The sequence below is a fragment of the Aythya marila genome, assembly GCF_965140915.1.
Source record: "Aythya marila genome assembly, chromosome: Z".
Taxonomy (NCBI): Eukaryota; Metazoa; Chordata; class Aves; order Anseriformes; family Anatidae; genus Aythya; species Aythya marila.
The window spans coordinates 60,383,950-60,409,682 of NC_139080.1; the positions used below are offsets into that span (position 1 = coordinate 60,383,950).

The following is a 25,733-nucleotide window of genomic DNA, read 5'->3' on the forward strand; positions in this document are numbered from 1 at the left end:
CACAAGACATCTTTGTTTCTGCCAAGTACCAGATCTTATCCTTATGTCATGGTATATTGAACTGTAGAATATCTAAGAACATTAGATGGCTCTGTTTGTTTTATAATGGATTCAGATATTTCTCTCCTGTTTACAGGAGTATCGACAGAACTTCATTAAAAAATTATTGCCAGCATTTGCTTAGCTCTACCTCTGCTGAAAAGGCATCTACACATGGATAATTAAGGTAAGATCTTTATTTTTCAGCAGGAAACTTCACAGGCAGATTTCTTGAGCTTAATTTACTGCACACCACAGAACAGTTCTCTGGCCTTCACAGATGCAAAGTCACAGGTTGTTGCCTGGCTATTCAGGGAGCAGCCCAATCCTACAGGCCTTGCTTAGAGATGCAATTGCTTAGAGATGCAATTGCAAAATCTAGCACTTGTGGACAGCTAGGAATTTGTGACACCGATGAACACATTGAGCTGATTCATAAATTCATTTTTCTCCTAACTCTGGTTAGTGAAATACAAATATTGTTCCTATTGTTAACTATTTCTGATACCATAGACAGGACAACAAAAAGGAAATGGCATGTATGCAAACAGAAAGGCCATCGGGACATTTGCTCTTGAAGCTAGCAGCTAGAATAAAACTTCAATACCCGTAGTGTTGCAGGGTGTAAGAACAGAGGTATATCTTGATGTAATTTCTGCTTTCAGAAAATTTTGCTAAAGAGTAGAGATTCATTCAGACCATAGAATTGTTGACAACTTCTGCTCTAAAGCAGAAAAGCTCAACTTGCAAATGAGCTGTGGGGATAAAATTGTAGGCTTCAATTTACCATTCTTTTGCTTCTCTGTAACAACCTGGGAACTTCATGGTGATGCCAGCTCCTCATCACCATATGCTTCACATCATTATTAATATTTATTCATTGCTGGTTACTGGTTCTTATTGTATTGTACTGTATTGTACTGTTTTAAAATTAAACGTAGTCATATTTGAAAACTTGACATGAGCAAATCCTTCCTTTTTGATTCTGTTGGGAAGATCATGAGGTCATTTAGACTTTGGAATTATTTTTATACTTCTGCAGAATCATTAAAAAACAATTTGTCTTTAGTGGCAACCATTTTGCTTTTGCATTTGATCCCTAATCAGAAATGCTCCTTTGTAGTTAATCTTTCTTAAAGACATTTTTTTTCTCTCTGTTCTCTAGTTTCCTCAATCACCTCAGTATTGGATGCATCTTTTAAAGCATCAGGCAAGGTGATTAACATTTGTTTCTCATCTGTCTCCAAGGAAATAAGGATACGTAATATATGAATACGAGTTTGCTGCCTATTGTAGACAAAACCAGACATTCCTTAGGACAGAGAATTTTTAGTTCATATTGGTTCAAAGATCACACCTTGGAGAATGCACTTCATTGTGGTAAAGCCTTTGGTGACCACAAGCAGGATGAAAACAATCTTTTAGTCTTTCTAAGGTAAGGACTGAGATGTTGATCTTGATTCAGTGGGACAAGTGTTCTCACTGGAAGCCAGGGTTGCTGATTTCTTGCAGCTTTCTTTAAAAATTGGTATGTAAAAAAACATACAGGTTATATTTTGAAGTCTTTGTATCTTCATAGCAGCTATAAATGACCAATTATTCTGCCTGCAAGATTTTTCATTTTAAGCCTCTAAAACTTTTTTATACACAAATACTTTTCATAAGCTACATTTAGAAAGACCTGCCTGAGCATAGAAGTTGAAACAGTTCAGCTTTCTGTTATTGCTGACTTTTTTCTAGAAATAAATTTGAAATATAAACCCATTAGGAAAACTTTATAAAGCTGTACCACTTGGGTTTACCTTACATAATTATAACGGACTTTACTAAAGAAAAAAAGAAGTAAACAACAGCAAAAACAAAATCAAAGCTAAATAAATAATAATAATAATAAAGTCTTGGCCCAAGTTTGTTAACAACTGTGGCAGGTGTTCCAGAGAACCTTATTTCTGTGCTTTTTCCAGCTTGTGAAAATATCTCCAGTCAAGTAACCACAGCTGCAATGGTGGGACTTAGCCTCTTTATTTGTGTTAATTTGAGCAGGTAAAACTGAGCTATTTAACTGTTCTTCAAATACGCAGATCATGATTGCATCAGTGGACTATATATGCAAGGAACCAAACACAGGGAGGAAAGGCATCTCAAATCATTTAGTATTCTTAGTTAAACAAAAGACTTGCAAATACACTAAGAAAATTAAGGAGCAGTCCATAAAAAGCAGGACAGACATTCTTGATAAAAACACTTCTTAATGAATAGTCACTGGATTCTTGTAGCTAATTTTAATACTGGCCCCATTTCCTATTCTCCTTCCTCTACTGAAAGTAGAAACAGCCTGTTTCACTTGTATGAGAAGTTAGGATGAGGTATTTCACACTGTACTATGAAATTCTGGGGTTGTCTGATTTAACTGTTTTGTAACATCTAATCCATGTGTATGCTCTGCTTCCTTTGGCACTTTGTCTTTTAGTCCCCTTTTTGACCTGCAGCAGTGGATAAAGCAAAGCAGAAGCTCTCAAGAGTAGGATATTGTGTTTTCAAACTCCTGAAAATGTAGAAGCAAAGCATATCATAGAAACACAATGACAAATGAATTGTTTCATCTGAAGCCTTTGAGTGAAATGTGGCTATTTGTTGTACATGTAAGTTTCTCACCTTGGGATAATTGATGCTTATAGTTTAATTGAAGACATTTAGTGGAGGCAGGCAGTTCGACCAAAATTACTTGGCTGTAGAATAGACAATTCAGAAGTGAAATTTCAGAAATTCTTCTCCTTACTTAATCATCATGAACTGTAGTTATGGAATAATATATATGTATATATTTTTTTATTCTTGCTTGAATTCAGCCCTGCAAGCATCATATATAAAAAGTACTGTATAGATATCTACAAAATTTATATATATATTTTTATCCCTTTTAAAATCTCATTTTTAAATCTTTATTTTATGACATGCAATGTGAATATTTTCATTTGCTTTGGACTTGATGTCCAACAATAAATATTTTCTACAGTTCTGTCTCTCTTTCTTTTTTTAAACAAAAGGGGTGTGGGAGAGAAAAAATAAAAGAAACTGTGAGCAGTTGTTTGATCAATAAGTAGCTGTCTGTAGAGCTCAATGTTTTGCTCTGCATATACCCACTTGTCAGTTCAGTGCTACTTCCCAGAGTGAGAAGCAGAGAAAAGATGGTACAGTAGCTCAAAAACAGTTGAAGCATAGGAGATTACAAGGATTTGGGAGCTTAGGCAAATATTTACCAGTAAGTCCTTAGCTTAATTTTGATAGACTTCCACAGTTAAATGTCTATGTCTTTCCCTAGCAGAATTACAGATTATTTAACAAGTGGAGCTGTTTACTATGTTTCAAGCGAAACTGGAAAAAAAAAACAAAACCCACACAATTCAACTAATGCAGGTTTCATTGCTAACCTGAAAGTTGGGCTCATTTTGTTTGTTGGTTTGTTTTTTGCTTGCAAGCTTGATACAAGATCTCAGTGAGTATGAGCTCTTTCCAATTTCCCCCCTCCAATCTGAAAACCAAATTGAATGCAATTTTTTAATATATTTCTCAATAAAAATAAATGCACTGTGATCAATCCATCCACATAAACTGAGGGAGAGGGAGGGGAAGAGGAAAACAGTAGTAACTGAACCTACCAAACCTTATCCAAATTAAAAAAAAAAAAAAAAAAAAAAAGAGCCCTTATTTTAAACAATTTGCATCTTATTCTGAAATCTCAAGATCAAGTACAATACCGATGCATGTTTATATTTCAGATGTACATTTGTGTAAAATATGATACTGATATGGTAATGCAACAGCTAATATTTTCTGTCATCCCATGACTCAATTGTCATTTTAAGGGTCTGCAGGCATCTGTAATGAGTGAAATCAAAAAAGAAGTAAATTTGCAAGTGTCTACATTTGTTAAAATTTTACATAACGCTATCATATATGGGTACTGGCACATGAATTCATAACCTCAACATTTTTATTTGACAGTCATAATATGTTTATTCTTCATTTCTGCATTTAATAACCACAGGATAAAAGACAAAACAAACAAGCAAATGAAACAAAACATCCTGCAACTCCAAAAAAAATAAAATAAAAGGCAGGATAAGAAGAGCAAGGGGAGAAGACAAGGAATCCATCAGCTAATACTTTCTGTATCCTTTCAGGGGAAAACAAAACAAAACCAAATGGACAAAAAAGATTAAACAAACCAAAAACAAGAAGCCACACAAAACAAGTACCCACCAAGATGAGCAAAATACAAAAACTCTCACAAAACATTTTTTTCTATCCCATACTGAATCTTTTAAGTGGTGCCAATTTATGAGACACTACATGATCAAGATATGTAAAGCATCTCCCAGTTGTGTCTGTACTTTGAAAAATCAGTTTGGTAACTCTACTTGTGTATTTTGCAGAACTTCAGATAAAATCTCGAGTCACTATACAGCCAGTATAGTGAACACTCCTGAGAAGATATTAGAAAAGCAGCTACAGGATGAAAAAAGTATCATTGGTTTGAACAACCTTATTTTATTGGGATCTCTAAAGGGATCATCATTAAAGTCACTCTCTGTTAATGTATTGCAAAGTTTCTTAACTGAGCAGCATAAACCCTCACCCAATTAAAAAAAAAAAAATTAAAATTTACAAGATCAGACAATATCATAGTATTTTTACATATGCTTTCACAATTCTTAATTTGCAATGCATTTTTCTGTAAGATGTAGTCCTTCCCCTTTTCTTGTTCAAGATCATATTGCCTGAAGAGGGCCCTGTAAGCCTCCTGAAAAGCTTGCTTTGTGCCTCTGCTAAGTTTTGATAGGTCACACTGTGTATGTGACCTGCTGCCTTTTTTTTTTTTTTTGATTTTGTTCCTATAGACATCACAGCTATATTGAGTATCAGGAAGGTCAGTTATTTCTTGGAAATCTGTGGACATCAGCAAGCTCATGTTGAAGCCAGCTTAGAGCCTGAAAAAAAATACTGTTTGTTAATTATTCTTACTCTTGCTATTGTCTCATTCAAATGGGATTATGAGCAAATCAAAATGGATTTTATTAAATACTTTTTTTTTGAAAACACAGCTATGCAAATTAGCAAGTTTAACAGCTCTAGGAAACTGTTAATTCTTCTCGTGGACCAAAAGGGAAAGAAATGTTTTCTGTCAGTGAGCCCAGTGGGGTTCTGGGGTCATGGCTGAGTTAAGCAGAGTCAGTTGTAGTAGGAGTAGCACAGAAGAGCTTTAGGCAATGGTGCTGGGAATGGCCATCTATAGTCTTCCTGGGCTCCATGCTTCCTTTGGTACTTTTCAGAGTACCAAAATACTGTGGTACTTTTCAGAGAAATTCACTTTGTGCTCAAAGAGAAGAAGCTGCCTAGTGCTGTGAGGAACACTTGCTGAGAAGGAGGTTTGGACTTGGCAATTCACTAGACTTCATTCATCCAGGAGCCTGTGCTGAGTGAACTTGATTCTGAATGAAAAATACTGTTGTATTTTGTTTCCCCTGCTGGGATAAATTGCATAAGGAAGCTTCCCCCACAACACCTTTGAAGTGGCGAGAGGTGTTTAGAGTGACCACCAAGTAAATGATTTGAGTGGGATTAAAAGAGAATTATATCTGGATTTAGAAGAGTGAATGATTGAAAATAAATTGTTATCCTGAGAGTTTGCAGCATACAAGGTTATCTGTCTGAAAATCCTGCAAAGACTATAAACTCCTTGTGAAGGGTCCATATTTCTGGTGTTTGCAGAGCCCACAGCAGTCTGGATTTGGGTGTCCCTTTTATGAGGGAGAGAGAAACTGTGACTACATTTTCAGAACAGAGGCTAGCTTGGGTGATGAAGGGCCCGGGATGCAATTTATGTCTAGAATCACAGAATATAACCACAAAATAAGTCACCTAGTACAAGCCCCTGCTCAAGTAGGGCCAACTTCAAAGCTAGAGAGGTTGCTCAAGGCCTTGTTCAGCCAGGTTTGAGTACCTCCAAGGATGGAGATTGCACATCTCTAGGCAACCTATTTCAGTATTAGACCACCTTCAGTCACAGTAAGATTTTTTTTTTTTTGGTGTGTGTGTTTGTGTGTGTCTAATGAAAATTTCCCTTTCTGCATCTTGTAATCATTGCCTCTTGTGCAGGTCCAAAGTGCCTCATTTTCTTCTACAGCCACCTACTTCTTAGTTAAGAAAACACTTAGAGTTTCCCTTAACATCATTGTCTGCAGGTTGAACAAGCCCCCAGCTTTGATAAGGCAAATGCTGAGTCACTGCATCCCTACCTTAATGGCAGGTTCCCACTAAGATATTGAAGGAAAAAAGACGCTATTGGTAAAGCAGGACTGTTGCAGCCTAAGAAATCCAGCATGGAAGTTGCCCATGGTTTTTGAATCCACTGTAAATTTTGAGTGAAAGAAAATGGGTAATTTTTCCTTTTACAAGGGGCAGTAGCTTTTCTTTCTCTGTAAATAGCATTTCCCCTAAATGACATTTCAAAAATTAAAGGCATGTAACATTGTTATTTATCTTTATCAAACTATTTAAGAAACATTGATTAGTTATAAGGAAATGAACAAGATATCTGTGGCAACTGCGCAGTTAGAAGGACATGGAGTCAGGCTGCGACAGGGGAGGGTCAGGCTGTGTATCAGGAAAAGGTTGTTCACTGAGAGGGTGGTGGCGTGCTGGAACAGGCTCCCTGGGTACGTGGCCATGGCACTGAGCCTGTTGGAGTTTAAGAAGCGTTTGGATATGCTCTTAGTCATATGGTGTGAATTTTTGGGGGGACCTGTGTGGTGCCAGGAGTTGGATTCAATGATCCTTGTGGGTCCCTTCCAACTCAGGATATTCTATGATTCTATGACATGTTTATGTGTAGAAGTTTTACACCACATAAAGTTTTAAAAGATGTTAATGGTAAGATCCATGGAAATTAATTAGCTACACTGAGATCTATAAAGATTAATTAGTTCAGAAAAATAAGAGACAGATGAATAGCCAGTCAAATGCAGAACTACTGGAAGTGACTTAACAGCAGAAGTGAAATAAGATGGCCTACTTGCTCTAGGTCTGTAATATATATATACATAAATTTAAATAGAATTACAGAGTATTTGAGACTGGAAAAGATTGCTGGAGCTCATCTAGATCACTGTCATTCATGACAGGGCCAGCTTGGACCAGTTTGCTGAAGACCATGTCCAGATGAGTTCAGTATATTCAAGATTGAGACTTCAGTCTTTCTGTTAGTAGCAAAGATAAACAAAAGACATAACATTTTTCTTTCTTCTTTTATTGCAACCCATTGCAAGGTTAAAAGTTTCACGGAAAAATAGAAACTTACAAATTGTGTGAATAGTTTTAATGCACTCATAAAAAGACATTAAAGGAAAAATGACTAAGATTCTGTACTATATCTGCAATATAATTAATTGGCTTTATTCTGAAAATATTTGTTGCCATTTTGGAGTAAATAGAAAGCCCAGCATTACACATGTTCACATGTATTTACCATATTTAAAGCAAAAACTTTACTATATATTTTTCAAAAGAAATTAGTTCATCCCCATTTTGAAAAGTCTAAGAAGAAAACATTCAACACTCTCACTGGAATTACTGTGAGTTGACGTTTCTGTTGTAAAAAATTATGCCATGGAAATCAACATACAGTTTTACAGAGTTATACAGCCATACTAAACAAGCTCTCTAGGTTACGCTGCATCAAACTTTCTGGATTAGCAAAACATTTTTACAATAACAGCAACTCTTCAACTGAAGCTTAAGCATTTCATACCTTGGATTAAAACGCTGTTACCTTTGAAGAACAAATATCCAGTGTTATACACATAAAAACATTCTTAACCAAATGGTAATACTTTAAACGTTAATGCAACTTCAAATTGAAGCTGCAATATCTTTATTTTCACTATCCCCTTGTCAAAACTTACTCCTTAGAATGCAATGTGATACACAGAAATTTAACCTTTTTATGTATTTACTGTTGGTATTCTTTTTGCTTACACTGTATTATAAAGCATCTGGTCCGACAAAATAATACCTACAGTAGGCCTTATGTTTAGAGGCTTTTATCGAGGTAAGCATTCCTTGCATTGTAAGATTTGTTGTAAAATAACAACCACACATGAAATGAGAGGAATCCCCTTATTGGTTTCTAACCATTCATCTGAATTGCCCAGTTCAGCAATAAAACAGCATAGTCAGAGCAGACAAACTCACTTAAAAACAAACAAATAAAAAAACAACATTTTTTTTTTCTCAGTCAGATACTTAAACATTGTCTGTTAACTTATTTCTGATTGTTTGTGTATTCAATTCCTGCTTGACTATATAGTGGAAACTGGTTTTCAGTGTGAGGTTAAACATTGCAAAAATTGCAATATGAAAAGATTTGGAAATCTGTACAGCATCTACTATGTGACCATTTTAAACAAAACAAAACAAAAAAAAAAAAAAAAAAAAGAAAGAAGATACCATTTCTATGAAGTGAAAGAAATAAAAGAAGTATGATTGTCCTTTAAATATCCATTCAGTCATTGTCATCATTTATAAGATTTCTGTTCAAAATAATGACTTGTAAAATTATCAAAAAGTCTGTAAGACAATCACAATTCTTCGTAGATTTTCTTATACACTATGCATCTTAAGATTCATGGGGTAGCTTTAGTAAATAAGATGCATCAAGTTTAGCTCCCAGCTGAGTTGCCAACTAAAAATCAAAAACGCACATGACCAAGGCAAAGGAAAGTAAACAGAAGAAAACAAGCTTAATATCTTTTATAACTCAAGCTACCCATAAAACTAGTAGGAATCCACTTCAAGAAATCTGCCAAAGACATTTATATCTTTTATGCAAACAAAAAGATATGATGCATTTCTAAAATTTTGTTTCAATAGCAGTACTTAGTTGTACAGTACATCAAAGTCAGTGTACAGCTTTTTCTATTTTACTGCAACCTCTGTAAACTCACAATTACATGGTCTGTTCTGAAAGTAGTAGGACTGGCTTTTTCTGGGGCGAACGGGCAGACGAAAGGTGGTCTGCCTTGTACTGTGAACACCTATCGAAACGCCTTGTCAAGGAGAATCATGGAGCGTTTACTGGAGCAGTGATACGTGATCAAATTTTGTGTAAAGCTTGGTAAAACGGGCAAAGAGACTCATGACATGATTAAGGAGGCCTACGGTGATGCTGCCATGGGTAGATCGGGTGTTTTTGAGTGGCACAAGCTGTTCCGAGAAGGTAGGTGAAAGAGTGGAAGACGACGACCGCTCCGGACGCCCTTCGACCAGCAAGACCAACGAAAATGTGTCGCGAGTGAAAAAGTTACTGAACCGTGATCGCAGGATGAGTATCAGAATGATTGCTGATGACTTGAGCATTCCTCAAACCCAAGGTTTTGAGATGGTGAAAGAAAACTTAGCCATGAGGAAAGTGTGAGCGAAGTTTGTGCCGCGAGTGTTGTCAGAGGAGCAAAAGGCCAACTGGAAAGTGATCTGCCAGGATCTTCTTCATCATGTGAATGAGGAGCCCAACTTTTTGGACAATGTAGTGACTGGTGACGTGACGTGGGTGTTTGAATACGACCCGGAGAGTAAGCAGCAGAGCACAGAATGGCACACCCCTGCTTCCCCACGCCCCAAGAAAGCACGAATGAGCAAATCCAAGCAAAAGTCCATGCTCATTTGCTTTTTTGATCGACATGGAGTCATCCACAAAGAGTTTGTACCACCCGGACAAACAGTTAATGCAGTTTTTTATGTGGAAGTCCTCACAAGACTGCAAAAACACATTGCTCATGTACGCCCAGCCATTGCCAACAATTGGCAGCTACACCATGACAACGCGCCGAGCCACACAGCGTTCCGTATAGTGGAGTATCTTGCCCAGCACAAGGTGGCAACGCTGCCTCAGCCCCCCTACAGCCCCGACTTGGCCCCGCCAGACTTTTTTCTATTCCCGAGAATAAAATGGAAGCATCACGCATCGGTAGAGGCGCTTCAAGAGGCCGTGACGAGGGAGCTAAACAGCATTCCGGTCCAGGCGTTCCTGGAGGCATACAAAAACTGGACAACTCGTTGGCAGCAGTGTGTAGATGCGGAAGGGTGCTACCTTGAAAAATTCTAATCCTTTTTTCTATTCTCATGAATAAATTTTTAAAAAAAAAGAGTCCTACTACTTTCAGAACAGACCATGTATATTGTGTTCATTGTACACATCACAATGAAAGGTTGTGAACCCCCTGCAGTCCCATTAGATCTACTGAATGCAGCAGGGTGGTGGACCTGTTGTGTTGGTGTAGGAGGTTAAGAGGCAGTAGACATATTGGGTGTCCATCCCATTTGATAAGCCCGTTCCAATGTCCTCTTGCAATCCTGTAGCACAGTACTGAAGGTTATATGTGGATACTGCTGCACTAGCTGCTCCACTGTGGCTTCATTCACCTGCAGTTGAAGAAAAGAATCCATGATGGGCAAAAAGTGAATGAAAACGATAATGTTATGCAAGCTAAATAAATAACCAAGCTCCGGACTCCTGGGAAGACTTGCAGGATTGGACTGTCTGCTGATACAATAGGCTGCACTTACCACAAATGTACAGAATGTGATGCTCTATTAAGGAAGAAAAAAAGAGTTCAATTTCATATTAAAAGGAGAAATTTTATATAACATTCTAGTACATACTGTTTGATTATTTTTGATTGAAAGCAAAAAAAAAAAAAAAAAGACAAAATATCCCCATTTGAAAATATCTCTGTTTAAAAAAAAAAAAAAAAAAGCAACAGTATTAACAGTATTTAATAATCTATCAATCTACTTTAATTCCATGCTGGACCAAGCTGGTTTGCCCTGGAGCACAAAACATAATTACTCAAAGAAAAGCCATATTGTTTAACAATGCACTGCCCAGATTTCTTCATCTTTAAGTGTAAGCACACTCATTCCAGCTTACTCAAGCAGACATAGGTTTGGAATCTAAGATTTTCTTGGTTTTGGAAAATGAAAATTGATTACATCTATCAATTACATCTAATTTATGGTAGAATTATAGCATTTTTGCACATACTAAGTAGAAGGTCCACAATCAGCACTACTGAAATGAACTTGCACTGTATAGTGGCTCTCAGAGTGGCTGCAATAATAAATAGGAGATAATATGACAAGGAGAAAAAATGCAGGCTATTCTATATTGCGGGTATATCAATTGGTAATGTAGGTCAACTTCTCTGAATATTCAAAGTCCTGCATGTCTTTGTATACCTCACAGGTAGAAGGTATTACTTTAGCCTTTTAGCGTAAGGCTAGCACTACACAAAGGGTTTTGTGGGCAGAAATAAGGGGATCAATAATTAAAATATAAAAGCTTGTCAGGTCAGGGATGTCCCTCCTAAATCTTAAACATCAAAGGTAGCACCTTTATTCTTGATTAGACAAAGCAATCAGACAAGCCTAGCTAAACCTAACACCTTTACAATTGCAGCACTGTTAAGGGATTAATTTGTCAATTATTTTTAAGCTGATTGCAGTTCATATCACAGAACTAGACAGCTTCCTTCATCCTTTAGATAAATGAAAGATTAACTGAAGAACTATAACTTCTAGGTAGTTCTCTTTAAAATCCTTGCTGTATGCTTGGACATTTTAAAATACATCAATACTACAATTAAATACTAAACAGCCTAGATCGGTAGCATGTACAACAGATATCACTTGTTGCTTTTTTCCCCACTGTGTCCCACATTCAAGGCCAAAAGTAAAAAACTGTACTAGAATATTTACTACCATTACAAAGACCCATCTTGGGAATAATATTTTAAAGCACAGTGACCACAATATCTAATAATATTTTTGTCCTTAAAAGATAACAAGGAGTGCATCCTTCTGAGCAGTGATTGCACTCAATGACAGGGATAAATGAAAGGTTTAATATCCAGTTCTTCTGCTTTGATAATAGAAACACTCAATCTTCATTGGAAGTTTCATCTAGCTGAGACTGACTTGGATAGAAAACTGGTTTAACTTTCCTTTATAACACACACTGTACTCTTTTGGCAAATTACTACATTACAGAAACATCTTCCAGTGCTGATAAACAAGAAGTGACTTTTAATGAATCAAAATGAAATCAGACATAGCACAAGTCCTCCGAAATATCTGATATTTACAGCTGAATACATACATATTTTCAAACTGTCAGCAACGCTTCACAGAATATTGCTTGGAAGAGAAGTATCCCCTAAGCTGTATTTGCTACTATTTGCCTATTCAAAAATAGTCAAAAGTTCTTTTCTTTAAATTTGTGGCTCAGAGAGCCATGGCAGAATCTATCATATTACCAGAAACTTCTCTTAATGGTTAACCAGCCAGAATGAAGATGCTTACCACAGACAGCTGCTTATTCTTAATGGGAAACTTAAATAAGAGATACTGTTCATTTACTAGGTCTCTGCTAATACTAGCGGTAAATAGAGGCTGTTATGCTTCAACACACACTTGGTAGGTCTTATTTGTTAGAATAGCATGAATATTATGTTTTTAGAGAGCTAACTGATGCAATATCATTAGAAGATTTTCTGTTACAAGAAACAAATAAGGCAAATTTGTTATGAGGAGGACATTCAAACACCAGAAGAGAGATAATGATCAGAGAAAGCCATGGATCCTCCATGTCCTGATATATCTTACCAAAGACTGAACACATTTACAGAAGCAATAGTCTAGCTAGATATAATGTATTTAGTGCAGGGCTAACTTAAGTGAAATAGGATGGCCCATAACGCTCAGGAAGACAGATGATGATACAGTGTTGTCTTTTAGTCTCAAAATCTATGAAGAAATCCATGGTAAACCATTCAGCACTAGCCATTATAGTTTACAAATAAATAAATAAATAAATAAATAAATAAATGCAATTATTACTGTATAAATAATATTTAATACAGTTATTACTAGTTACTACTTTACTAAAGAAGAGAAATACACTTTTGATATTGAGTGCCAAATGCAGTTAAAAAATAAACATAAGCATGCAGAGGATAGGCAAAACCACTGCAGAAATGACTTTATAACAATGTCAGATATTTTATGACCAAAACCCAAACAGTAGAAGGTTTTCTGCATTTTTTTGGTGAAATACCATAAGAACTTTTTAATTTGTTAGTTTGATCCTAAGCAACAATTCAAGTGGTATTGAACAGCAAAGTAACTACAAATCTGTCATTTGAAAAATTCTCCATGAAAAAAATATCCATGATAAATGGAGATCAAATATATGTAACCTTTTGTAAAATGTAAATATTTTAAATCTGAAGAAAAAAGTGAATAGTGAAAAATTATTCTGGAGAAAATAAATTCAGTATAAGACCACGCAACAGAAAAGGGTTAAAAAAGATCCTGTTTGGCAGTGGGATGCAGGATGAGAAACAAACACAGACAGTTAAGCCACAATATATATTTCCTACCAGCATATTTTGATAGCTTCTTTTACCATCAGGAAATTAGATCAATCACTAAAAGAGCGTAACATTTTTAGTATTTTATATTTTCTGTACTATTAGACTAAAACTACACTATCTAAAAAGCGGAAAAGTAGAGAAGTCAAGAAAAATGTGGTCCTTGTTAATGAATAAAATAGATATATAACATCTGAGTCAACTCCCATGGTACCCTTCTCATCAGTTCTCCTAATGGTAGGATTAAGATGCAAAGAAGTCTTATGTCTAACCATTAGAACAGAAGCTTCTGTCTCATTGTTTAGAAGCAGTCTGAATGGTGATAAGACAAAAGCACTGAATGCCATTCCCTATATAAACTAATTACATAAACAGCAATTTTTCCTTCTCAGTTTAAACAGTCTTGTTCACTGAATGAAAAATAAAAATCTTCACATCTTAATACCCTTTAAAATGTTTTATTTTTCTTCCACAGGACTTTCTTTTTTGTTTTGAGTTGTCAAAAGGAAGACTACTGGCTAAACATAAACTAGTTAGATCACATAATACATAATCATTCATCTGCATTCATCTGCATTTGAATAGTCTTTCAATTACATTTTAACACATACTGAAAGAATGCAGTCCTTACTATTAAGAGTCAAACTATTAGCTTGGTGTGAATATGGTCATCAAACAGAAAAAACAAAACAGCAATGAAGTTCAGTTTGAAACTTTTTTTTTTCTTTTCTGACTGACAAAAAATTATTCCAGGCCACAGAAAGAGCTGATTCATAAAAGCAAAGGAGAAAATAGGTTACAGAAACTATCAGGATCAAGTGATATCATCCCCTCTTAATCCAATTGGAGCAGTTACCTAGAAATCATGATTTTGAGTCCTTTTTGATTAAAGAATCTTCACAAAACCCATATTTCCCAGGACAGTACGTTTGGGTTTGTGATAAAGGAATGTTATCTAGGTGGGACGTCCTTAATTTCTTCTTATGATGATAGTGTGGATATGCACAGAACACTTACATATTATTTGCACTAGCAAAAAAAGAATGTTTCTGTATGAGATAGTTAGGAATTCATCTGTGAATGAGGAACATGAAGAGTATTTAGTCCATATGAAGTAGAAGAACATCCACAAAAGGGTTGCGAGAGTAGTTCTTCATCAAGCTCAAAACAGTCTCACTCTAGTGAGACTTACCCACTAATGTGGGTAATGTCTTACTAATGTGGGTAAGACTGGGAAACCAGTGTCCATAACTCCTTCTCCCTTTTAACTAAAATGATCAACATCAGGAAAGTTGAAAAAAACACCTCTAGTCTGTAAATGTTTTTCCCAGAAGGAACTAATTGGCATTTATGTGTTGATTTTTCAGGTTCATGATTTTTCAGGTTCAGTGTCTAACGAAATTACAGTTTTCAATTAATAAGCTACTCACAGAAAAATACTCCATTTTTTGATCCAGTATGCTAAATTAACTCACCTGATGTGATTGCTAGCATTTATTGATTTAGTACATCACTGATATCTGCTATGGACCACCGTAATTTCTTTTATGGCATCCTCCCTGAGTTCTCATGTCAAAATTTAAACTGCAAACATAAATAGTAACTAGATAATATTCAGGTTTTGCTTTTAAATGTGCTATGTCATTCGACAGCTTCAGTAACAATTTCAGCATTGTTTTCTTTCGTTTCTAGAACAGAAAATAAAATTTTTCTAAAGACTTCAAATCATCCTAGCGGGAATTGTTTAGGACTAGGGTCTATTTTTCTTTGCATTTTACTTCCATTATGTTCCCAGGACAGATCTGATTAAATTCAAGGGAGTCAAGTTTTCCTAATCTTGTTAAAATAAATTAGGGATTACAATTGAAACCATTGGTTGAACTAGACATTTCTTTTTAATGAGAGTGCCAGCTTCATTCATAAATGAATAAGACAAGCAGAGATTTAAGGAATTTTCCTATGCAGAACTTCTCTAATTACTTTCAGCTAACTGGCTAAAAGTTGGTATCATGACCAAGAAATGTCTTGTATTGGAATACTAAGTAGCAAATACAGGGGCTTTAAAACCCTTTGTTTTTTACTGGGGGAAATCCTTTATTACACTGCTAACAAGAGTTGTAGGACTGCCTGGAACTCAGAAACTCTTCCTAAGTAGGAAGTGCAGTCACAGAATTCAGTTCTAAAGCTACTAAAACTTCCCAAGAAGTTTGTTCCCAAGTGACACTCAGGGTAATACTGAAAAGTGGGAGTAGGGTCATCACCTGAACTGAATCTTTTGTGTTCCTCTACAGTATTCAGCATTAATCTAAAAGGCTTTCTACATTAGGAAAAGCTCCAGGGTAACATCCAATTCACTTGATAATTCAGAAGAAAAAATTTTCTCTATTCCAAGTTAGTAAGTGAAATCAATAAGCAGCCACATCATTTAATAATAATTAAAACAAACAAACAAAAAAACAGGATCACATACAGTCCGCCTGTGCCTCCCCCCCCCCCCCCAGAAACGAACAAACAAAAAAATCATACTGCAAAGTACTAATACAAAAATGCATTATTAAAACTTGTTAGGAAAACTTGGCTATGTTCTTCTGTTGCCTGTTACATCTCACAGGTATGGACTGCTGAAACAATCTCTGCATAGTATCTAACTTAGCTCTTTCATAACATCATGAGGCATTTTCCTTAGGACAAAGCAGGTGTTTTCATTTATGTAAACTTTCATGTGTTTAAAAGGGTTTTCTAATCATGTTACTGAAATTTTTGCTTATGGGGTGGTTGCAGCATTATGGGTACTGAAATTTGTGTGCCATTCATTATAATATATAGTATTATTTGAAAATAATTTGAAATATATAGTATTATTTGAAAACCCAATTTGCATGTAGTGGACAAATAAATGATTCTGTAGTCATTGCATACACCCATAATGATGGATTTTGGGTACATTTTATGTTCCATTGTTTAAAATGTTTCAACAATAAAATCCAAAATATTCACACCTGGAGATATTAAGAAACATATATTTTTATATATACTTCCTCTTCCGTAAGAAATAGTTTGTTTTCTCAAGTCAGTGTCTTATAAAAAGTGCACTTAATAACAAATGTTTGATTTTTTTTTCTGCTAATAGTTGAATGAATTTTATTCTCAGGTGGCCCAATTATAACTGTTGCCTGTAGCCATAACAAAATTAAAGATTTCTGGAAACGTTTTGTGTGAAGTGCACTTGATCAGCTAAGGCAGACATATTCCACAGAGTTTCAGTGACTGCCCTCATGCCCAGGGGCAGAGCCTTTGTTTAGGACTTTAATAAAATAACACCACTACTGATATTAGCACAATATCCTATAGTCCAAATAAAATCCCCTACAATTTCAACAACAACAAAAAAGTATTTTGACTTAATGAATGCTGTTGTTAAAAAATTAAAAAAAAAAGGACATACACACACATACAGCCATATTATTTGTGGATTTATAAATAATGAAATTGACAAGTATATATATATATATTGTTTTTTTTTTTCTCCACAAATACTGATGTACTACTATTATCATGACATTCAACAACTTAATTGTGTTAAGCCAGCAATTTCTTTTCTACTTATAGTTGGAAAAGGGGAAGAAGTAGGCAAGCAGAAATATCCGTAATCATTTCTATGTTGTGAAATGAAACAAATGGAACAGACAAACTGCCTAGTATTTAATGGTAGCACTTCTGGAAGGATTTTAGAAAACATAGCAAGGTTTCTTGTGAAATATACCTCCTTTATAGTTCTTTGCTTAAATCTTGACAGAAAGGTATGGTCTTAGAGGGATGAGATTCTTTGCTGTGGTTGTTTACACAGGTGAAAGCTATTGCCTCAAACTGCCAGTCCTTGCTGCAGTCATAGAGAGGAAAGCGTTACTGCAAACTGACAATACAATTCATTTCATGTCTGTGTAGTTTTGTGTAGTTTTCTAGAAGAGCCAGAGTCTCAGATCTTGCTGTGCTAATCATTACTGCCACCACATTACTGAATATTAAAGTTGTTTAAGTGATAAAGATTTTCAGTCTCAATTCTCTTTGCTTACTGTGAGGACTTACTTTTCTATTATATCAAAGAAACCATTCTGAAAGAGCTGTTACTTTGGCTGTTTGGTTGGCTTGCTAATTCTGTTCATTTTAATCAGATGAACTTCTAGGCTACAGCTATACAATTTTACAAGGTAAAACTATTACCAGTATTATAATTATTTCAAATTTATGATGACACTCCATGCTTTGCTTTGTTCGTACTTATAAAAATTGCAGTTAATAAAGAATCATACAGAAGGAAATGACAGTGTTTATTTACATAGTGATAAATATTCTTTCAGATTACTTTCTATCTATTGAATTAGTAGCATCTGATATTTTCCTTCTTACTCTGCTACGGTAACAATAATTTGAGCACGTTATTTTAACACTTGTCAAAATGGGGACCTGTAATATTAACAGAGATAACATTCCCAAATTTTGCCAGCTGGCAAAAGTGATTTGAAGTTTCTGGGGACAATGCTTCTGAAAAGAAAACGTTATTATTATTATTATTATTATTAAAATCGTAAAAATTCTGACTACTTCACATTGTGCTTTTCCTTAATGGTTGGCGATATCATGATTTTGAACCAGTGATCAGTACCTGAGGCCCCATCCTTTTATTACAGTATGATGTGTTCAGTTTTTTTAGTTTATAACAGTAAGGATGGACTGATTAACTCAGGAAGATTCCATCTTCAGCCTACTGCCACAGATTTGTTGCTGAACTATCAGCCTAGGAGATAAAATATTTTGGTAAGGAAAGAGTTGACCTATAAGTACAAAAACATGAAATTTGTATAAAGAATCCTTTTTTGTATTTTAGCAGATGCTTTCATTCACACACATAATGGGTCTGTTATTCTAGTTAACTCGGAAGAAAAAAAAAGTTCTGTCTTTAAAAACCATTGTATTAAAATTGATGTATTGAAAACCAAAGAGAAATAAACCAGATGTACTCTGGGGTGCATCAAGCAAGGTACTGCTAGCTGGCTGAGGGAAGGGATTGTCCCACTCTGCTCTGTGCTGGTGCGGCCTTACCCTGAGTACTATGGGCAGGTTTGGGCACCACATTATAACAAGGACATAAAACTATTAAAGAGCATCCAAAAGGGGGCAACAAAGATGGCGAAGAGTCTGAAGGCCAAGATGCATGAGGAGTGGCTGAGGTCCCTTGGTTTGTTCAGCCCTGAGCAGAGCAGGCTGAGGGGAGGCCTCATGGTGGCCTGCAGCTCTCTCACGAGGGGAGCGGAGGGGCAGGCGCTGAGCTCTGCTCTCTGGGGACAGCGACAGGACCCGAGGGAACGGCATGGAGCTGGGACAGGGGAGGGTCAGGCTGGGGGTTAGGGAAAGGGTATGCATCCAGGGGCTGATCAGGCACTGGGACAGGCTCCCCAGAGTGGTGGTCACAGCACCAAGCTGCTGGAGTTCAAGAAGCATTTGGACAATGCTTTCTGGCATCTGGTCTGATTTTTGAGGAGTTGGACTCAATGATCCTGGTAGGTCCCTTCCAACTTGGGATATTCTATGATTCCATGATTCTAAATGTTATTTTTCTTCTATTGTGGGTAAGCAAGGATAACTAGCTTCTGGTATTGAATGGTATTCAAAGATTTTATGAATCTAAAATCTTAATTAGTTACATATACATTGGTATTTCCTACACTATATATAAAAAATTAAAAAAAAAAATAGAAATCAGAGTACTCTTTATTTTATGCAGCAAAGACCTTTTAACAAATTATAACGATTTAAGAGAAAAAAAATGCTATATAATTTTTTTATAGGGAAGGACTGGATATTTTCAGACCTCAATATCACAAAATAATAATTTCGAATCTCAAAATGTAACCCTTAAAAATATAAAAGATGAACTTGTAGCAGTTTGTCAGGGTTTTTGATCAGGCTAACAGTTGTTAGCATTTCTGAAGACAGAAGGTAAATAGTAATTTAAAATAGCTGTACCAATTATATTAAAACAAGCCATAGCCAAGTTGTGCTGTTCCCATGCTGATTAAGAACAGTTTGGCTCAAAAATGTACTTGAAACGTAAAGATGCACCTAAGATCTTGTCTCCTTTCACTTACTTCAGTTACAAACTTAAATTAAAAGTTTGTGGATGAAAGGTAAAAATGGCAAAAGTCATGCTTACTAATACATACATACATATATATATATATATGTATATATTATATATATATAATATATAATATATATATGTATATATATATATATATTCTAAACAGAAAAATCTTTTTGTCCTGAGTTGATAATTTTTTTTCATGAGCTAGTATTTCCTCATACACAAGGGGAGCTGTATCCCAGTCAGGCTAATGATTTGCAGTTTGTACAAAGTATACTTTTACAAATGTTTCTAAAACAGACTTTATTGAAGGATGAAGTGACAAATTACTTTAAAAAATCTACTGAATATCTAAAAATCTGAAGATTCAAATGAATTTTTTATGAACTATTTTTATGTTTGGGGGCCATCCATCTTCCTTCTTCATTGTAATATAAAATATTGTGGATTTTATTTGTCAGTTGTATTGCCTATCAAATTCTGCACTCTGAAATCTCAGTAAAACTCTAATAAGAAATATATGCTACAGGTGATCTGAGAAAGTCATCTGGAATAAGCTGCAGACTTTCAGATATATTTTCATGAATTAATGTAAACCAAATTTCTAAAAAAAAATAAAAAAAAAATAATAATGCAAGGAATAAAAGTTGTGACGATTTATTAACTGACATTGTGTATCCATTCACAGCCAACTTTGTCAGACTCACTTCATTTCATTCACATGTAGCTGTGAATGTCAAATTTTGCAGGCCTTTGTTTTTCAGTGTCTTTTTTCTGCATATCTTCTCAAGAAATGTCTCCTGCATTTAAGTGGTAGAATGGCTGATAACCATTGCAAATAGCACCACAGCTATAGTAAAAGGATATCAAAATATGAAAATCTGTGTGAGAAAAGTTGCAAACAACATGGGAAGATTATTCTGATTATTCTGACACATTGTTCAACCAGCCAAGCGAGCTATAAGCCAGAGAAACAGATCACGTTTTTAGCCACAATTTCCTAGGTGATATCCAGCCATTTTCCATAAAGGTGAAGAGTTCAAATTGCCATTATTTAATGTTGGATGTTGTGAAAGGAATGTTGTGAAAGCACAATAAAGAAGTGCTTCAAAGAGATCTTTAAAATGAGTTCTAGCTATTAGTAGCACAGAAAACATTGCTCTCTTTCTCTGATATATTTTAGAAATATGAAAAATGCAACAATTGGGAACAGATAAGTAACTACAGTGGTGCAATAAATATGATCTAGGTCAGTTTAGGAGTAGGAATGTACAAAATGTTCAGAAAAAGAAGGTTGAAACATCTGGATTTCCAATTGTGAATCAGATGTGGGACATTATTTTATGCCGTAGGATTGCTCACACGGCTCTAAAAAGTCCTGATGTCAGTTTCTGTAGGAGAAAAGTAAGCACCTTGTAACTGCCCTCTCAAAGTAGGTAAACTATCACTTGTATGTGTGTGTCAGAAACCATTTTGGGGACATAAAGAAAATATCATTGTTTATCAATTTCATATAGAAAGGACAAGCAATACTTTGAAGTATACACTTTCAAAAGCTGTGATAAAAATAGAGATACAATTAAAATTTGGTTTGAAGAATGGACAGTCATGGTGTCTGCTGCGGGAAGCTCAGCTGAGTGAATTGAATACCGCCCCACACTCTGCAGCCAGCCCTCTGCCTGTCTTAGCAGTCGGGGAGATGAGGAGCCTGAGCTCCCTCTTGCCCCTGCTGAACACGGAGCGGGGCCCTGGGGCGCCGTTAGAGCCCACAGCCAGCAGTTCTCCTCGCTGCTGGGAGGGTGGGAGCCGTGGCCACTCATGCTGCCTCAGTAGCAGGAAGGGGCAGTGTCAGGGACCTGGGAATGGCATGCCATGCCAGCGTCCATGGGAGTGCCAAACAGAAATGCCACAGCCTTTATGCCTTTTCCAATTGCAAAACTCGAAAATATCCTGCCTAGGCTGCAATCAACTACTCTCTTACTGCTTTCAGAAGAAGCAGATAATCAGAACCACATCATTTAGTTTTTATGAAACAGGTAACTCGTGCAGCCCCAAGTGCAGCTAGGTGCCTGTACACACCCACACACACATAAGCAGACGTAGAAATATGTATTTCCAGATAGTTCTTGGTATTCTCCCAGAAAATGGAGAACGAGGTGCATCAGGAGACAGCACAGAGGTCTGTGCTCTGACTGGGAAGCAGCATATGTCCTAATAGATGGGTCTCTGCCAGGGATGCAGCATGGCTGGTGAGTGTCCATGAAAACAACCAGAAGGGACAAGGGGCCTTGCTGGTTTTGAGTGTGCTGATGTATGCTTGTAGGCAACTGGGAACTGCACTGTCCAAAACACAGGGACTCAAAAACATGTAGGGTCTGCCTTCTAAGCACCTAAATACCTTTGGATGTCTGGACCACAGGCTCTCAGAACTCCACCTGTTACTGAAAATGAATGGGACTTGTCTCACTACACCTATGCAGTACAGTACAGGAGCCTGGAGAGATCACAGAGCTAGCACTACCTGAGCTGGTCATGGAAATGCAAGTAGCAAGTTACACCACTACATCTGTATGACAGGATCTCATGAGCGCTAATTTTCCTGACAACATGCTGGGCCTTGGCAATCAGCCTGCCACTAGGACACATGCCTGAGCATCCATGCTGCCCTGCACTGCCCCAGCAGCGTCAGTGCATTCAGAGCTCTCTCCGTGGCTCAGACACCACTGCTGCACAGTGCAAGGAGAGCCAAATTTGACAAGTGCTAAGGAAAATTTAAAAAGAGAAATTTTCTCACTAACCTTGCCTTTAGCGTTTTTACATTGAAAAGAATATTTAGATTTTCTATCTTGTAAAACAAAATTCTAATATGCCTAGTTCTGAAAAACTTTCAGCATTCACCAATTTTTGATTTTCTCTGTATTTGATTTGTAAATAGTGACTATGTTGCTACTTAGTAACATTAAATGTAGCAAAAATAGTGTTAAAAATGCTTATTAGAAAATTCCAACTTAAATATATGCCCTCATTATGATGATCTCATGGTAAAACGTTTTTATGAGACTTCTAAACAGAACGACATTTATTTTAAGGCAAAGAGCATATTGCTCCTGTGGTGTGCATGTTAGATGGCAGGGAACATGATAAAAAGAAAGGTCATGGCAACAGCAGTTTGATGAGAAATGAATAATTTGATTATTTTCATGGTGTGGATCAATAATGCTCTGCATCTACTGAAACCCATTGCCTGAAGGCACTTAGATAATCAATGGCATAAAACAGAGCCTGCCTTTGCCCAGGCTTGCAGCCTCTCTGATCTTTCTTGGGAGGACCCTTGACGCCTGTAATTTATGTCAACTGCATATCAAAGAAATTCCACAGAGCCTGGGTCATAAAGAGTATTTTAGTGGTAACCATTTGAAGTCTACTTACATATGTTCCTTATGTAACTCTGTTTAAGTACTTCCTCTCCGATGCCTGGGAATTCCTAGAAAGGCACAAGTGCTACCTGGCACCAGTGTCACAGTCAGTGCCTTAGAAAAGCAAGGTTGGCTACAGGGGCCAAGTCTAACCCTCTTTACTGCAAGCTGGCAACAGTCCAAAGGCAAGAATTTCAGTCAACAGCGCATGCAAATAGACCCTTCTGCACCACCCAAGAATTCCCTTTAATGATGTGCCGGACACTGACATTTTTAATTTAATAGAGCAGCCATTGGAAAAAATTAGTTCTGCATGATATTGGGGAGAGACAGTTGAAGACATGATTTTCTTCAGTAATTTCTCTGTTCATTTGCAGTGGAAAAAGGGAGCTGGCATCTTCCAGCTGCCAAAAACTCTCAAGTCAAGGATACTTACTTCTTTCTGTCTGTGGAGCTGTATTTCCCATCAAGGCTTCACAAGCAAGAAAATGTTTCCCAGTGGTGCCCTACAATGCTTTTTTTACTACAATGCTTTAAGAGCATTTGCTCACATCTTAGCAAATTTTAGCCACCATACTTCAAATACACATATGCATGCACACATGCACGTGTGTGTGCATACAAATGCACACACGTGTGGGCATGCAGGATCAACGTTGCTTTTCTTATCTGCCCAGAAGCTTTCTCAGAAAATATTATTTTCCTTTTAGCAGTTGACTTTAACAACACAAAAGACGATGCACAATCCTTTGTAAAGAACTAGGAAAGCATTAACCAGCAATTAGAGAAATACAGACTGTAGTACATAAAGTTTAACTGATGAGGTGGTAAAACTTGTTTTCAGCATCAAGGTCATTGATTTTCTATAGCAGCAGAAGGCAGGATAAAATTATTGCACTTATTAGATCCTTGTTGATTGTTCAACATTAGCTAAATCCACAAATAAATATATGTAAAATTGATCAGGTGATTCAGGGTCAGATCTAATTCCCAAGGTCAAGTAACCCTTTGAACATTCTCTAAGTACATAATCTTAGCACAATCCATCAAAGAGACTCACACACTTTTCTTCTATTGGCTCTTATAAAACACTCAAGTTTAGGAGATTAACTGGAGTCAGCTTCAGTAGACAGAGCAATTCTTCTAAAGTGCTAAACCTCCCCTTGCAGTGGAAACTTTCTAAAGCTGGGTTTGCAAAATCCTATTTCTAACTTTGCAACTGACCTGGAAATTATTATTCATTGCCAGTTGTAATACTGTTTTGTTTGAATGTTTGTTCGTTTTAAGTGTCTTCTTTAACACATTGCAAAGGATGCAAGGTAATGGTTTTGAGCAGGAAGCATCTTAGAATAAAAAATGTGTTTGTTCAGGTTGTATCCAGCTAGAAATTTGCATGCCTGAGAGATACATGTATGCTCATGAGGATAATCACTAGCTGGACTCTGAATTTTGCTACATGATGGCTGAATAAGAAACAAATCCTGCAGGTGTATTTTCAGATTTGAGACCAGAGACGGAACCTCCAGTAGATCTTAGCTATTTTTGCTCTGCTCCCAAACATCTTTCTCTCTCATCTCTGAACTGAGACATGATTCCTGAAGCCTATATACACACACTGTGATTTTGAATAAAACTAGAACAAAACCTTTTTTTTTATTTTTTCCCTGCATGTTTATTCTGAGATGAGTAACAACACAGTACAGTACTGAAAAGAAAAAGGCAGAGAGAGCTTTTGTTGCTAGTGAAACTCTCTTCTATCATTCTTAACATTACTTGGGGGCTTCTACTGATGCTAAAACAGGAGGGTAAAGCTTCAGTTTAAAAGATATGAATTCAGTACACTTGAACATTACTATAAATATATCCATATAGATACAGAATAAATGTTTTAATTGGATCTCTGAAAATAAGGGAGACATGACTGAGTTAGATCTGTCTATCCTCACACTGTTCCTACTTTTCTGGCAATCCCACCAAATTGACATTTTGAGTGAGGACTTCCTGATGTGCAATTCATTAGCTCTAACACAGTCTAATCCTGCATCTCTTTTTTTCCCAAAGGCTTCACAATTTTAACATGACATAGTTGTCATTCCTATCTCTCAGCTGAGGAGAACAGTTATCACTTACATTCAATTCCTTTAAATTACAAAACTACAAACTAATATACTTTTTTTTTTTTTTTTTAATTATGAAGAGAAATTAACTTGTAGGCATTCCTAATACATTCCAAGTGCAAAAGCTATATTCTTAAAAAAATCGGTGTTTCCAGCATCCCAAATCCCTCCCTGTGTGTTTTCAAAACCATTGCATATGAACAAGAACACAGACTTATAGAAAATCACTCTGGAGGTAGCACTGTGGTATTTTTAGTATTGTATTCTATCTTTTTTCTTTCTTTTTTTAAAACAAAGCAGTCTATCACAGTTATGACATGACATACCAATCACTGCTAGCCAAAAATATTCAAAACTCTCAGAGGGCAGATTTTGCATAAAACTTGTGTGAGTATCTGAGGTTGTAGGTGTTGCTTGTGGGTGTATTTTGAAAATCTATGTCAGCAAAAATTTATAATGCTCTTTTTAGTTCTCTAGATACATTTTAGTGAAATATATGAACACAGTGTACTAGAAGAGTTACCACACTAGT

General features: G+C 36.2%; 1 protein-coding gene across 1 annotated transcript in view; it reads right to left on the minus strand.

Annotated features, from left to right (window-relative positions):
* Positions 1-10,380: 10,380 nt before the first annotated feature.
* The window catches only part of FBXL17 (F-box and leucine rich repeat protein 17), a gene marked incomplete at its 3' end in the record, with an annotated part of 308,301 nt that continues 292,948 nt past the window's right edge, over positions 10,381-25,733 (minus strand). The window contains exon 9 of the mRNA XM_082784394.1: positions 10,381-10,518. Within this exon, the coding sequence (XP_082640520.1) occupies positions 10,381-10,518 (138 nt within the window). The remainder of the gene's footprint in view (positions 10,519-25,733) is intronic.